The 15,721-nt window shown below is 46.5% G+C and overlaps 1 protein-coding gene across 1 annotated transcript in view; it reads left to right on the forward strand.

The window, feature by feature from the left end:
• MFSD6L (major facilitator superfamily domain containing 6 like) overlaps window positions 1–1,674 on the forward strand; it is a 3,006-nt gene extending 1,332 nt beyond the window's left edge. Inside the window, exon 2 of the mRNA XM_077746729.1 lies at window positions 1–1,674. This exon is cut by the window's left edge and continues 387 nt beyond it. Within this exon, the coding sequence (XP_077602855.1) occupies window positions 1–1,423 (1,423 nt within the window). The 3' untranslated portion in view covers window positions 1,424–1,674.
• The last annotated feature ends 14,047 nt before the right edge of the window (window positions 1,675–15,721 follow it).

Consider the following 15,721-nt stretch of genomic DNA (forward strand, 5'->3'; position numbering starts at 1 on the left):
GGGGGTCGCGCTCACCGGGACCTTCGCCTCGCGCCCGCCGCCGGGGGCGCCCGGCCCCCCGGCCAAGCGCAGTCCCGGGACAGGACCCTCACTGTTCCCTGGGACCGAGGAAGCCTCCGGCTTCGGGAAGGGACCCGCGGAAAGCGTCCACGAGCCGTCCGGTCATCCGCCCGGCTACGCCCTGGGCCCCGTGGAAGGAGCCGGGACCACGTCCCGAGCTGTCCACCCTGTCACGTCGCGAGGGACAGATACTCCTTGGGAAGGTGCTTTCAAGGTGGGCAGGACCGCCCTCCCTTTGCTTGCTGGGGGTCCAGCGCTCGGAAGCCCAGCCAACCGGTCAGCGGCCGAGGGCAGTGCCCGGGCCCTTGGCCTCGCCTCCGATGGGTGGAGGCGGACCTTCTTCGTCTGCCTGGGGTCCGTGGTGCTGTGGGAGCTGCTGACCGCCCCTCTGGAGCAGGTGGCGGACGACAGCCTTTATGAGTACCTGGATTTTGTGGACGCCACCGACCGGTACCGAAGCCTGTGGATCTGGAGGCTGCTGGGCACGACCGCGGGCGTGTGTGGCATCGCCGCGTTGGTGGGACAGCTGGAGTGCCCCCTGGTGACCAAGGGCCCCCGCGGGGTGCTGCACTTCTACGGCTACTCGCTGGTCAGCACGCTGGCTTTGCTGCTGAGCATCGCCTTTCCCGTCCCCACGTGCAGGCCGCGGGAGCCCAGCTGCACCACGGTCAAGGCGCTGTCTCTGGCCGGAGGCGACCCCCGCCTGCTCCTCCTGGCCCTCACCGTCTTCCTGGCAGGAGCCGCCGCCAGCACGGTGCAGAACTTTCTGTTCTGGCACATGCAGGACCTCGGGAGCAGCGAGCTGGTCATGGGTTTCTCGGTGGCCCTGGGCTTGCTGGGGGAGACTGCGCTCCATCCGTTCAAAACGACCTTGCTGAGGAAGCTGACCCGGGCGGGCACCGTGGGGCTGGGGCTGGGCTGCCTGGCCGGCCAGCTGCTCTACTACTCGTTGCTCTGGAGCTGGTGGTCCGTCCTCCCCGCCCAGGTCTTGAGCGCCCTCAGCAGCGGGGCTCTGTGGTGGGCAGTGAAGGCCTCGGTCGAGCACCGGGCCACCCCGGGAACCGAGCGGCCCCTGGGTGCCATGTTCCGAGGCCACTTTTCCGGGGCCGGGGCCAGCCTGGGCAGCTTTGGGGGGGGCTTCGTGGTGACCTACTTCGGCCTGGCCGTGCTGTACCAGGCCTGCTGCGTGGTCCTGATGCTCTGGCTGGCGCTGTTCGTGACCGTCCAGCGGATGCTGCCCCAGGAGCAGAAAATCAACTACGCGAAGCTGCTGGTCAGGGAGGCCAGCGACACGAGCGACTCTGAGCAGGGGACCGAACGGGACTGGCTCGTCAGGGCCATGAGGGAGGAGCATTCAGACTAGCTGGGCTGAGAGGCAGGTCAGGACGCGCTGATCCGGGGAAGGCGCCTGAGGAGGGGCTGGACAAATCTCTCCTGCCCGGGGACAGGGTCTTTGAACCCCGCCTGGGGCCACAGGGAGCCTGGAGAGAAAAAGCGAGTGGGTGCAGAACCCCACGGGATCATCACGTGGCATGATTTCCCTCACTTTTGTGGTGAAAGGAGATTTAACTTTTTGCTGTTCAATCGTTTTTTAAATAATGGAGGAAGAATACATTTGCTTAAAAGAAAAACAAACCTCACAACAACGTGCCCTTAGTATTCACTTATTCGCTATATTTTGGCGTATGACGTTAGCAAGAGCTTTACTGGTACTGACCTTGGTGCTGTTGATTTCAGCCACGGCTGGAGTGCTCAGATCCGACTGGCAAGTGCCAGAAACGCAAAGGGGACCTGAAGGATTCAGTTGGCAGAGGGGGTGGCTGGCTTTTGCGACTCACATGTGTTCCCGTGGGTCCTAAAAGCACGAGCCTGCGTCCTACAGAGGCTGTGCCGTGGGCAGGTAAGAATGAGAACAAAAACAAAACTGTGCGCCCATAGTCAGGCGCCCACCCTCACAGCCAGGCACTCGGGTTTCCGATAAGAAAAGATGATGGGAATATGTGTTGGGGGAGCAGAGGGGATGCAGATTAGTCCTTTTCATCCTTACTGTCAAATGTGTGCATCCCCAGGGGTGGGATCCCTAGAATCGCCGTCCAGACTTCCATCAGAGCAAGGGCAAGGTCATGTCTATGGACGCCTATCTTGCATGCCCCACCTCGCCAGAGTTCAAGGAGATTGTTTTCATGTGCCAACAGGCGCGGCAGCCCCTGTAGGGTTAGGATGCTACGGATGGTCCACATGGTGCCCGTGCGTAGCCACTAGATGGGGTGCCTTCTCAAGCCCTCCCCGCCTGCCCCCCCAGGATAAGGCCCCTTATTCCAGAAGCCAGACGCCAGAGACCAATTCTTCTACCCTCTATAATCAAGTTAAGTGTCAGATATCAGATTTAAAAGGGCCTCATTTTACAAATGCAAAAAAAAAAAAAGTCTCATAGCTGGAGAAGGGGGGCAAACATATAAATGTTCTCTGGGTCAGACATGGCCCCAGGAAATTCATTCTCTTACAGTTTTCCCTAAGAAGCTTTAGGGTATAAATAACCGACAAAAATTACCTCCGCCCGGGGCGTCTGGGTGGCTCAGTGGGTTTCAGCATCTGACGTCGGCTCAGGTCACGATCTCTATTGAGCTATGCAGTGGGCACTGTTCTCAACACTTGACCCGCTGGCTCTGGCTCGCTTAATCCTCCAAGCGATCTCAGGATGCGGCCACTGTCCCCACCTCCAGCTTACAGATGACAAAGCTGACCGCCAGGGAGCCTGTCTAAAGTGTGACTCAGATCCAGCCTGGGGGCACCAGAGCCTGAGACTTTAGTGACTGTGCTGTGTGGCTAAGGAGGGCGGTGGGCAGGAGGGAAATTCAATATGAAGATTGAAGACAGCTCTCGCTTGAAATCTACCAGAGAGAAGACGGAACTGGCTATGCAGACAGAACAGAGAGTAAGACCAAAATACAAAGACAGGTGTGTTTCCCCGAATGTAAACAAAAGATGAGGAACCGCACCTGGCTTAAGAAAGAAGTTAGTTAGTTAGTTAGTTAGTTAGTGACTTAGTCTGAAGAAAGGAGGAGGAGAAAGTGGAGAAGGAAGCTGAGTGATGTGATGGTTTAAAGATCTGAAAGATTACACGGGAAAGATACTGAGAATTCTGTGTTTGGACTGTTTAGTTAATATGCGGCCATCCCCGTGTGTAAAGAAGTATGCTACTTGTCACGGGGAACACAGGAATGAGTGACATGCAGAGTCCCTACCCTCGAGAAGCTCATGCTCTCACCGGGAGGTTTACGCACACACACACACACACACACACACACACACANCGAGAAGCTCATGGTCTCACCGGGAGGTTTACACACACACACACACACACACAAACACACATGTGCCTACAGCACACAGGACATTGTGGAAAAGGCATCACAGGAGTGAGGAAAGGGGCAGATCATTGCTGACTCAAGAACTCGAAGAATTTCGTGGAGACGACATATAAGCTAAGCTTGAAAGATCAGTAAGCCTAACAGGTAGAGAGAGAGGGTGGTAATGTGGGGAAGGGCATTCTAGGAAGAGGGAACAGACAAATGAAGTTACTGAGGTGGCAAACGCAGGGGGTCCACTTGGGGTAAGTGGCAAGAAATAACATCATTTGTGTAGCAGCGCTGATAGGTGAGGCTGGGAAGGTACCTTCTGCCACCCGGGTTCTGTACACTTGGGGTAAACCATGGAAGGTTCTCAAGAAGGTCATGACGGTTGAGGCCTATGTGAGCTTTTTTTTTTTTTAATTAGCTTTATTGAAGTATTTACATATAATGTGCACACATTTAAATGGTACAGTTTGATACATGTCGACATATATCTATATATACACCTATGAAATCATCACCACATTCAAGATAGCATCTGCATCCCCCCCAAACTTTCCTCCACCCTGGCCCTAAACAGCCACGGAGCTGTTTTCTGTCACTCTGTTGGTTTGCATTTTTTTGTCTTTTCTTTTTTTTAATGAACTGGTAATTGCACTTTTATTTCTTTTTAATGTTTATTAATTTTTGAGAGGGGAATGGAGGGGAGGGGCAGAGAGAGAGAGACGGAGACACGGAATCCGAAACAGGCTCCAAGCTCTGAGCTGCCAGCACGCAGCCTGACACAGGGTTTGAACCTAGGAGCCCCGAGATCATGACCTGAGCCAAAAAGTCAGATGATCACTCAACTGACTGAGCCACCCAGGTGCCCCCGGTTTGCATTTGTAAAGACTATGGTACGCATTATTTTACGTCTGGCTTCTTTCACTCAGCATCATCGCAGAGGCTTCTGACACCAGCCTCCTCCAAGTTAGGCCAAATTCCCCTAGTTAGGGGCACACAGCTGCCCCTAATTCACTTCAGACCCCCCCCAGGCCACCCTCACTTCTGACCAACTGGCTGCAAATTTGGGGCTCTCCCCTGACCCCACAGGCTCAATACTTCACTAGAACGATTCTTCGGCCCGGAACCAAGTGCCATACTTAACGATGACGGTTTTCTTTCTTTCTTTCTTTTTTTAAATATTTTTATTTATTTCTAGGAGAGAGAGACAGCATGAGCAGGGGAGGGTCAGAGAGAGGGAGATACAGACTCTGAAATAGGCTCTAGGCTCCGAGCTGGCAGTCAGCACAGAGCCTGACGCGGGGCCCGAACCCACGAACCGCGAGATCATGACCTAAGCGAAAGTCGGACGCTTAACCACTAAACCACCCAGGCGCCCTGACGATGACAGTTTTCTTATAGCCAAAGAATACAACTCAGAATCAGCCAGGAGAGAAGACGCATGGGAGGAGTTCTGAGGGGGGGGTCCTAGGTGGAGGGTCACGTGCTCCCCCAGCCCCGTGAGCTCAGAACCCAGCAGGCTCTCAGCACAGGGATGTGTGATTGTACGTGGGGTATTGCCCGTCGGGGGACCCACCAAGCTTCGGTGTCCGTGGTTTTTACTGGGGCTTCTTTACAGAGGTAGGATTCCTTGAATCTCGGTCGTCAGTCAATCTCCAGTCCCCCTCTCGCCCCCAGAAGTGAGGCTGACATCACATGGGCCAAAGCCCCAAACTTCGAACCACACGGCCGGTCTCTCTGCCACGGCCTGCCCCTATTTCTGATGCGCTGTGTTAGCATAAAACAGGCGCGTTCTGAGAGGCTTGTCAGGAATCGCAGGCACCACTATCACAAGGAAAATTCTAAGGACTTAGAGTCCACCTCCCAGGAACCAGGGACAAAGGCCAGCCAGAAGGTCTAACAGAACACACATGCCCGAGCAGAGCAAGGTAGGACGTGCTGGATTCGATACCAAGTGAGAAGTTCAAGTGGTACATCAGAAGTCTGGGCCAGGTGGGAGTTGAGTGCTGGGAACCTTCAGGGGGACCAGGAAGCAGGCATGAATCAGCGTGAGGCACCCTGAAGGAAGGACCCAGCCTTAAACCCTCGAGTCATGATTTTTATTCCATTAACTCTGGTAGATCAGTGGAGCTTCAGAAAGCCAAAAGTAAATGAAATTCTTAGCTCCCAGCCTTATGGCTATCAGAGCAACTGACTTCTAGCATATCCTGTTTCCATCGAAGAGGAAAGCAAATATTGAATGAGCCGTTAACCTTTATGCTCAGGCTTACTTAGACCATTATTTTCTTAGTGAGTTTTGCAGAACACTTAATCCTTGTGTGGTGGGGCCGGTGGGCATACAAAAGCATTCTGTGGCTAACCGGTTGGGAGAATTATGTAAATTATTGTCACCCTTTAGAAACTCGCAATACATATAAGCAATCAAGGCTCCGTAGAACCCTGCGGTCAGCAAACTGTAGCTCCGTCGGACCCATAATTCCCTTACCCGTGTGACATCGCGACCTTCTTCCCGGTAACACCGATCACTATCTTAAGAACTAGTATTTCCTGGAAGATGCTTTGGAAAATACCAACGATGGTAGTTTCCTGTGTGACCTTTTCAACTCAGCCGAGGTGGTGCTCAGGGACAGATCTGGGCTCCCACCCCCAGACTGGCAAGTGTCCTGAGAATCCGTGCTAAGAACTTGGCAGAGATTTTCCCATTGAGTCAGAGTATGAACTCATTTTACAAGTGAAGTTAACTAAGGTTCAGAAAGGCGAGAGTTCAAAGCTGGGTCTGTTTGAGCCGCCCTCTCAATCCCTATGCTGGCTCAGATAAGTGGAGTTAATTCCTTGCGGGGAAGCAAGGATCAGAGGCAGGGACGTGATGGGAATGAGACACTAAATCTGCAGGTGGATTTTGTATGAAGAGTCATGGAAAATAAGGTTAGAGACACGGGTCGGATCCAGATTGTGGATGTCCCTAAACATCAATCTAAGAGAAAGGAAACTCATAGGCTGAACCTCTCTGGGCTCAACACCTGCACATGGTAATGCTTGTAACTCTCACAACACTAATGCCCATTTTACAGCAGGGAAAACTGAAGCTGGGAGAGGTCAGCTGATTTAGTTGCCCGGCATCATGACTATTAGATGGTGAAGCGGGTGTGCAGATCTAACCGTGGCAGATTCCGTGGTATGGAAAAGTTTTTACCAGCTATGGGAGGTGCACTGAACGATTTTGACCCCCGCTTGCCAATTGCATCGTGAACAATGGGTCTGAGCTGGGGAAAGCTCTTGGGGTCTGGGATATCTGTTTTATTTTTTTATTTTATTTTATTTTTTTTAATATTTTTATTTATTTCTAGGAGAGAGAGAGACAGCGTGAGCAGGGGAGGGTCAGAGAGAGAGGGAGTCACAGACTGAGACAGGCTCCAGCTGTCTGAGACAGACTGAGCGGGCAGTCAGCACAGAGCCCGACGCGGGGCTCGAACCCACGAACCGCGAGATCATGACCTAAGCGAAAGTCGGACGCTTAACCGACTAAGCCACCCAGGCGCCCCTAGTTTATTTATTTTGAGAGACAGAGAGAGTGAGCAAGGGAGGTGTAGAGGGAGAGAGAGAGAATCCCAATCAGGCTCCGTGCTTCAGCGCAGAGCCTGAAGTGGGGCTCGAACTCACAGACCATGAGTTCATGACCTGAGCAAAGACCAAGAGCCAGACACTTAACCAACGGAGCCACCCAGACACCCCTAACTAACCACGCACTTTTAGATGAGTTATTTGATCCTGCAAAATTACGTTTTTTAAAAAAATACATTTTTGGATTTGGCTGACCAATATTTTAAGATTCTTGCATTCATGTTCTCTTTGCTCTTCTTCCCTTTCACTTTTCTTGGCCACTTCTGTCCCTACGGTCATCCCAGCCTCGCCTTTTGTATTTTCTATGTTATGGAACAACTTGTATAAGATAAGACTTATCTGGTCACCAAGTGGTAGAACTGTGTAGCTAGCAATCAGTAGAGCGAGTTTTCCTATAAACAAGTGTTTATACAGTTCTCTATTTTTCATATGACCTTTTATGTTTTCCTGTATCCTTTTTACCCAAGTTTTCAAAGGCATTGGTGCACTGTTGTTGAGACCGAAACTGCTGCTTGCCTACTCACCTCCCTTTCTTCTCTCTCCTCCACCCAAACTGTGTTCCTGGCAGCAACTGTGTTGAAGTGAAATGCTTGCCTTCCAAGATTCCCTTGCAGGTGGAAATCTGCAAAGGGTATCTGGGGAAGTCTGCTTTCCTGGGCGTAGGCGGGGCCTCCTATATAAGCTCCACCTCCTCTAGGGGTGCCACGCCCCTCTATAGGCTCCACCTCTCTATAGGCTCCACCTCCTCTATGGGCTCCACCTCCTTATAAACTCCACCTCCTCTGTAGGCTCCACCTCCTCTAGGGCGCCACCTCCTGTATAGGCTCCGCCTCCTCAATAGGCTCCACCTCCTCTGTAGGCTCCACCTCCTCTTCGTTCCTTAGAGTAGAAATAGCTGCCTTGCGAAGGTAAGTTGACAATCCTGAACAAAAAAAATGGCATACCTAGCTGGGCACAGTGCTTTTGGCTTAGCTACTTTTATGAGATTTGTGTTTACACTTTCCAAAGGACCTGCTTTGGGTTTTGCTAATTGTATCTATTGTTTTTATTCTCTCTTTTCATTACTACCGTTAGCTTTGTTACTGCTTTTTTCCTCATCTCTGCGGGTGTGCGCTGTTGCTTTTTGCCCCCTCGAGTTACACACTCACCTCTTCTCTTCTCGGTATTTCTTGCTTTCCAATAAATGTCAAAAATTTTAATTTCCCTTAGGTATTGCTTTAATACAAATGTTGACATTGCAATTCAGCACAAACTTTGACATTGTAATTTAGTTCTAAGTATTTCATAATTCCCCTTGCCATTTCCTCCTTAGCCTAAAGGTAGTTTTCATTTTTTCCTAGGAACATGGGATTTTGAAGTGTTCTATTTTTACTAAATTGTAACTTTATTTCATTAGGGTTGGAAAACGTAACCAATGTCATCCTTTGTAACATATGGAGATTTGTTTGTTAGGTATAAAGAGAGGTGTGTGTGTGTGTGTGTGTGTGTGTGTGTGTTTTAGCTCAAGATTATTAATTGTATTAGTCAAATGTTCTATCATGCTTATTTTGGGTCTGCTTGCTGTATCATATTCTGAAAGAATGTGCTGAGATCTCCAAATATAATCGTTGATGTATCCATTTCCCCATGTTAGCTATTTATTGCTATATATACACACACATATTATTTATTTTTAATATTATTTTATTGTTTTTAATTATATAATTTTAAATTAAATTAATTTATTTAATTTACATCCAAGTTAGTTGGCATATAGTGCAACAATGATTTCAGGAGTAGATGCCTTAATGCCCCTCACCCATTTAGCCCATCCCCCCCTCCCACACACACCCCCAATGACCCTCTGTTTGTTCTCCATATTTAAGAGTCTCTTATGTTTTGTCCCCCTCTCTGTTTTTATATTATTTTTGCTTCCCTCCCCTTATGTTCATCCATTTTGTATCATAAATTCCTCATATGAGTGAAGTCATATGATATTTGTCTTTCTCTGACTGACCAATTTCGCTGAGCATAATACCTTCTAGTTCCATCCACGTAGTTGCAAATGGCAAGATTTCATTCTTTTGGATTGGCGAGTAACAAACACCCCATTGTACATACACACCACATCTTCTTTATCCATTCATCCATCGATAGACATTTGGGCACTTTCCATACTTTGACTATTGTCGATAGCATTGCTGTAAGCACTGGGGTGCATGTGTCCCTTCGAAACAGCACACCTGTATCCCTTGGATAAGTACCTAGTAGTGCAATTGCTGGGTCATAGGATAGTTTAATTTTTTGAGGAACCTCCCTACTGTTTTCCAGAGTGGCCGCACAGTTTGCATTCCCACCAGCAGTGCAAAAGATCTCTTTCTCCGCATCCTCACCAACATCTGTTGTTGCCTGAGTTGCTCATGTTAGCGATTCTGATGGGTGTGAGGTGGTATCTCATTGTGGTTATGATTCGTATTGTGATGTTGAGCATTTTTGCATGTGTTCATTGGCCTTCTGGATGTCTTCTTTGGAGAAGTGTCTGTTCATATCTTTTGCCCATTTCTTCACTGGATTATTTGGTTTTTGGGTGTTGAGTTTGGTGAGTTCTTTATAGATTTTGGATATTAACCCTTTATCTGATATGCAGGTTGCAAGTATCTTCTCCCATCCTGTCGGTTGCCTTTTAGTTTTGCTGATTGTTTCTTTTGCTGTGCAGAAGGCTTTTATTTTGATGAGGTCCCAGTAGTTCATTTTTGCTTTTGTTTCCCTTGCCTCCAGAGAGATGTTGAGTAGGAAGTTGCTGCGGCCGAGGTCAGAGAGGTTTTTGCCCGCTTTCTCCTTGAGGATTTTGATGGCTTCCTGTCTTACGTTTAGGTCTTTTAACCATTTGTGAGTTTATTTTTGTGTGTGGTGTAAGAAAGTGGTCCAGGTTCATTTTTCTACATGTAGCTCTCCAGTTTTCCAAGCACCACTTGCTGAAGAGACTGTCTTTATTCCACTGGATATTCTTTCCTGCTTTGTCAAGGATGAGTTGGCCATACGTTTGTGGGTCCATTTCTGGGTTCTCTATTCTGTTCCATTGATCTGAGTGTCTGTTTTTGTGCCAGTATATTGCTTTATATATTTTAAGCCTACATTGCTGGATGCATATCTTCTTATGTTTGCTACTTCTTTTGGATTTATTATTCCTTATTAGTATATAACCTCTCCATTTGTCCCTTCTTTTCTTTTAAAAATTTTTAAAAATATTTATTTATTTTCGAGAGAGAGAGACAGACAGAGTGCACTCAGAGGAGGGGCAGAGACAGAGAGACACATAGAATCTGAAACAGGCTCCAGGCTCTGAGATGTCAGCACAGAGCCCAGTGCAGGGCTCAAACTCATGAACTGTGAGATCACGACCTGAACTGAAGTTGGATGGTTAACCAATTGAGCCACCCAGGCACCCCTCTTCTTTTTTATTTTTGAGTGAGAGAGAAAGTGCAAGTAGGGGAAGGCCAGAGGGAGAGGGAGACAGAGGATCCAAAGCACACTCCATGCTAACAATAGCTTCAGCACAGCCAGCCCAATGTAGGGCTCAAACTCACAAACCACGAGATCATGACTTGAGCTGAAGTCAGACACTCAACCAACTGAGCCACCCAGGAGTCCCCATATGTCCCTTATTTTCACCCTTAATTTTTTTTCGTCTGATGTTAAAATTGCACCATGGTTAGTTCTTTTCTTAATGTGCCAGGATTTTTAAACCTTTGGTTTTCCAATTTTGCTTACACGATCCTGGCTAACAATATATTATTGTATCTTGTTTTTACATCTAATCAGAAATTCTCTGTGTTCTGATCTGTGAGCTTGACTCATCCTCACTTATATCTATTAACTTTATTTTAGGGCATATGTCTGCTGTCTTATTATGTGTTTCTATTTATTGTACTTTCTTTCTACTCCTTTCCATCTTTGCAATAGTTCAAAATTTCCTTCCTTCAGTAGGAAAGTTTGGATTTTTCTGCTTCCTGTTGACAAGATCAAATTACTCTGTAGAAAATACTAAGATCAAATTACTCTGTAGAAAATACTATGTTCTAATTACTCCCTTCTCTGGTTAACCCTTGACCCTAACTTATATTTATCCTTTTTCCTATCAGTTTCTCAGCCTTGACAGTTCTAGATGTTTCCTTAAACAGGACAGGTTCCACCACCCTCCAGTCTCTCCTAACTCCCACCAGATGCCAGGTCCCCTTCCCCAGCTATGGTTCCGATCTAGGGCATTACTTCTAAGTTATCTGTAATGTATACATTTTTTCCGGGAGGGACACATCGCCAATTTAAGTAACATCACAATTTACTTTTTTTTTTTTTAATTTTTTTTTTTTTATGTTTTATTTATTTCTAGGAGAGAGAGAGACAGCGTGAGCAGGGGAGGGTCAGAGAGAGAGGGAGTCACAGACTGAAACAGGCTCCAGGCTCTGAGCTGGCAGTCAGCACAGAGCCCGATGCGGGGCTCGAACCCACGAACCGTGAGATCATGACCTGAGCGAAAGTCGGACGCTTAACCGACTAAGCCACCCAGGCGCCCCTACAGTTTTCTAAGTTATGTTCCCGCCTTTACTTTGCACAACTCATTGCTTCATCCTGGGTTCATTCCCCATCTTACAGAAGTACTTCCCTATAAAAATACTTTTAAGGGGCGCCAGGGTGGCTCAGGTGGTTGAGCGTCTGACTCCTGATTTCGGTTCATGTCATGATCCCAGAATTGCAGGATCAAGCCCTGCGTCAGGCTCCATGGAGCCTCCTTGGAATTCTCTCTCTCTCTCTCTCTCTCTCTCTCTCTCTCTCCTTCTCCCCTTCTGCCCCCTCCCATGCTCACACTCTCTAAAAATAAAAAAAAACCTAATAAAGATAATAAAAATAAATAAATAAAAATGCTTTCAAGGGAGACCGAATTCTGGAATGGCAAAGCGAGGGCCTTGGCAGACCACTTTCCCATTAAAACAATAAAAATGCTAACGAAACAACTAAAATCAACCATCTCAGCATTCTGGAAATGCACCAAAGCCACTGAATGAACCGGGAATCATGTATCCAAGAGAAATTACTGAACTTCAGTAAGGCAGGGGTGCCTGTCACATTTTAACCTGGGGTGATTCTTAGCCTTTCTCCCTCTCCAACATGGTGGCCCAGTAGCCATGAAAAGTCACCCGTCTCAAAGCCAATGGTGAAGACCGACTCTTTTGGAGCTCTGTTAAAAACCCCCTCCCTAGAGCACAATCAACATTTCATCCACTTTAGCAGCTACCCGGAAAACCTTCATTGCCAAGGTGTTGTGGTTCTTTGATTTGACTCACAGCTCAGCTCAGCGGGGGGAATAAAAACTATCCCCAGGGCCCTCTGAAAACCAAGAGCGATCTGCTGGGAACACATCAGCTGCCTAAGGTTGTGATTTTGGTTAGAGGAAAGAAGAGTCTGGCCAACACCAACAAACGTTTAAAAGTAAGTCCTGGATAACTAGAAAACCACTAAGAGCTTTGAAAAGCTCCAGCATGCTCCTGGGGTTTGAGAAGGTCACACGGTGTGCGTGCTTGGGAAAGACCTCAGAAAGACAAGGGCCCCCGTCACTCACCCCTGGCGACCTTCGGCCCCTGTGCACTCAAGATATGAGAGCTCAAGCTGTTTTGTAAACTGCCTGAAGTTTGACATGTTCCTTCAGATACAGCTCCTCTTGTCAAAGGAGACAAAGCTTATAAGGGAAAGCTTTAGGGAAAACTTCAGACTGATCATTGGCTCACCACTAAATGATACTGAACCAAGAGTAAGCTCCAGAAAACCAAACTTAAAAATAAGAAGTTTAAGGAAAAAAAAACAAAGGCTAGCAGAGAACTCAAGGCCTGCACGCTGCAAGGAATATAGAATCAACCAAATTCATTCGGGAAACTCCCTGAACAAATAAGCGGCCATGAGAAAAACAATAACAGAAAACACTCAGCAACACCAACAAACCTTGGGAGAGGGAATCTGCTTTCAAGTTGTTACCATATATTATTTCAAATGTCTAATTGCAGACAAAAATTTACAAGGTATGCAAAGAAACAGAAAAGTGTGCCACACACAATAAAATAGACAGCCAACTCAAAATATCCCCAACGGGGCACAGATGTTTAATTTAGGAGACAAACACTTTAAATCAGTGATTATAAATATGTTTAAAAAACTAAAGGAGGGGCGCCTGGGTGGCTCAGCCGGTTAAGCGTCCGATTTTGGCTCAAGTCATTATCTCACCACTCCTGGGTTCGAGCCCTGCATTAGGCTCTGTGCTGACAGCTGAGACCCTGGAACCTGCTTCAGATTCTGTGTCTTCCTCTCTCTCTGCCCCTCCCCCACTTGCACTCTATCTCTCTCTCAAAAAAATGAATAAATGTTGAAAAAATAAAAATAAATAAAAAATAAAAAACTAAAAGATACCGTGTCTTAAGAATTAAAGGAAAGTATGACAATAGTGTCTTAACAATAAAGAATATTAATGAAAAAAATAGGAAAAGAAAATGGAACAGAGCCTCAGAGGCACCTGTAATATACTATCAAGGACAGCAACATGCACCTAATATGAGTCCCAGAAGAAGAGAAGCATAAAGGGAATAAAGAATAGTTGAAAAAATAATGACTAAAACCATCCCAAATTTGATGAAAATAATTAATGTACACTTCCAGGAAGCTTAACGAACTCCAAGTAAAAGAATTCAAATAGATCCACACCTAGACATGTCATAGTCCAACTGGTGAAAGTCAAAGGCCAAGAAAACAAAATCTCAAAAGCAGCAAAAGGAAAACTATTTCTCGTGTATAAGAGAGCCTCAGTAAGAGTGACAGCTGACTTCTTATCAGAAGTCATGGAGGCAGAAGACAGTGGAATGCTATCTTCCAAGTGTTGAAAGAAAAAGATGGTCAATCAAGAATTCTATACCTAGCAAAACCCTCTTTTGAAAGTGAAGGAGAAATTAAGATATTTCCAGAGAAACAAATATAGAGAACTCGTCACTAGAATATCTGCTCAGAAATACAAAAGGGAGGGGCGCCTGGGTGGCTCAGTCGGTTGAGAGTCTGGCTTTGGCTCAGGTCATGATCTCACGGTTCATGGGTTCAAGCCCCTCATCACACTCTGTGCTGACAGCTAGCTCAGAGCCTGGAGCCTGTCTTCAGATTCTGTGTCTCCCTCTCTCTCTGACCCTCCCCTACTCATGCTGTGTGTGTCTCTCTCTCAAAAAATAAATTTAAAAAAAACATTTAAAAAAAATACGAAAGGGAGTCCTTAAGGCTGAAATGAAGGGGCATTAGACGGCAACTTGAATACATATAAAGAAACAAAAAAACACTAGTAAAGGTAATTATATACATAATTATAGAAGACAATATCAATGTATTTTTGTTATAACTCTTTTCTTCTCCTATCTCATTTAAAAACAACTGCATAAAGCAATAATTATAAAATTTTATTGATTGGCTTATAATGTATACAGATGTAACTCACATGACAATAATAACATAAAGAAGGAGTTAGGGAATGGAGTTATACTGGAGCAAGTTTTGTAGACTATTGAAATTAAATTATTATCAATCCAAATTGTATTGTTTTAAATTAAAGTGCTAATCATAATACCCATGGCAGCAAATATAATAATTTGTTAAATGGTTTCAAAGAAGGTCTTGGTGGGGGGTGCGCCTGGGTGGCTTAGTGGGTTGAGCGTCCGATTTTCGTTTAGGTCATGATCTCGCGGTTCGTGGGTTCGAGCCCCGCGTCGGGCTCTGTGCTGACTGCCAGCTCAGAGCCTGGAGCCTGTTTCAGTCTGTGACTCCCTCTCTCTCTGACCCTCCCCTGCTCATGCTGTCTCTCCGTCTCCTAGAAATAAATAAAAATATTTTAAAAAAGGGGCGCCTGGGTGGCTTAGTCGGTTAAGCGTCCGACTTTCGCTTAGGTNTGGCTCAGTCAGAGAAGTGTGCGACTCTTGAGCTCACAGTTGTGAGTTTCAGCCCCACATTGGGTGTAGAGATTACTAAAATGAATAAATAAACTTTTTTAAAAAAGCAAAGATCTTGATGTGGTAAACCTTTTGAGGATATATGTGCCTGACAATATCTTTAATTCGTGGCCGCATTTAATTACAGCTAAAATGCATAAAATAGTTCTAGGATTTGAAAAGTTCTTTTTTTTCAAAGTTTACTTATTTTGCGAGAGAGACAGCAGAAGTAGGGGAGGGCAGAGGAGGAGGGAGAGAGAGAGAAGTCCAAGCAGGCTCCATGCTGTCCGTGCAGAGCCCAGCGTGGGGCTTGAACTCATGAACTGTGAGATCATGACCTGAGCCAAAATCAGGAGTCACACCCTTAACCAACGGAGCCACCCAGGCGCCTCCCAAAAGTTCTTAAGTCCTTCGAAAATACTACTCTATTTGATGTTAAGAAATCTGCTGTCACCATGAGTATTGTTTCTTGTAGGTGATACAATTTTTTTTTCCTTGGGAAGCTTTTAGAATTTTCTCTTTCAACAACAGAATATTAGAATATAGGAGAATAAATTTAAAAATACGAGACTTATATAAAGAAAACTTTAAAACCCTGTTGAAGGGACAAAAGAAAAAAACAGAACAAATGAAAAAGCACACCGTGTTTTTTGGTAAGTAGACTCAACATCACAAAGATATCAGTTCTCTCTCTGCCGC

Source organism: Crocuta crocuta, unplaced genomic scaffold, assembly GCF_008692635.1.
Source record: "Crocuta crocuta isolate KB4526 unplaced genomic scaffold, BGI_CrCroc_1.0 scaffold139, whole genome shotgun sequence".
NCBI classification, from domain to species: Eukaryota; Metazoa; Chordata; class Mammalia; order Carnivora; family Hyaenidae; genus Crocuta; species Crocuta crocuta.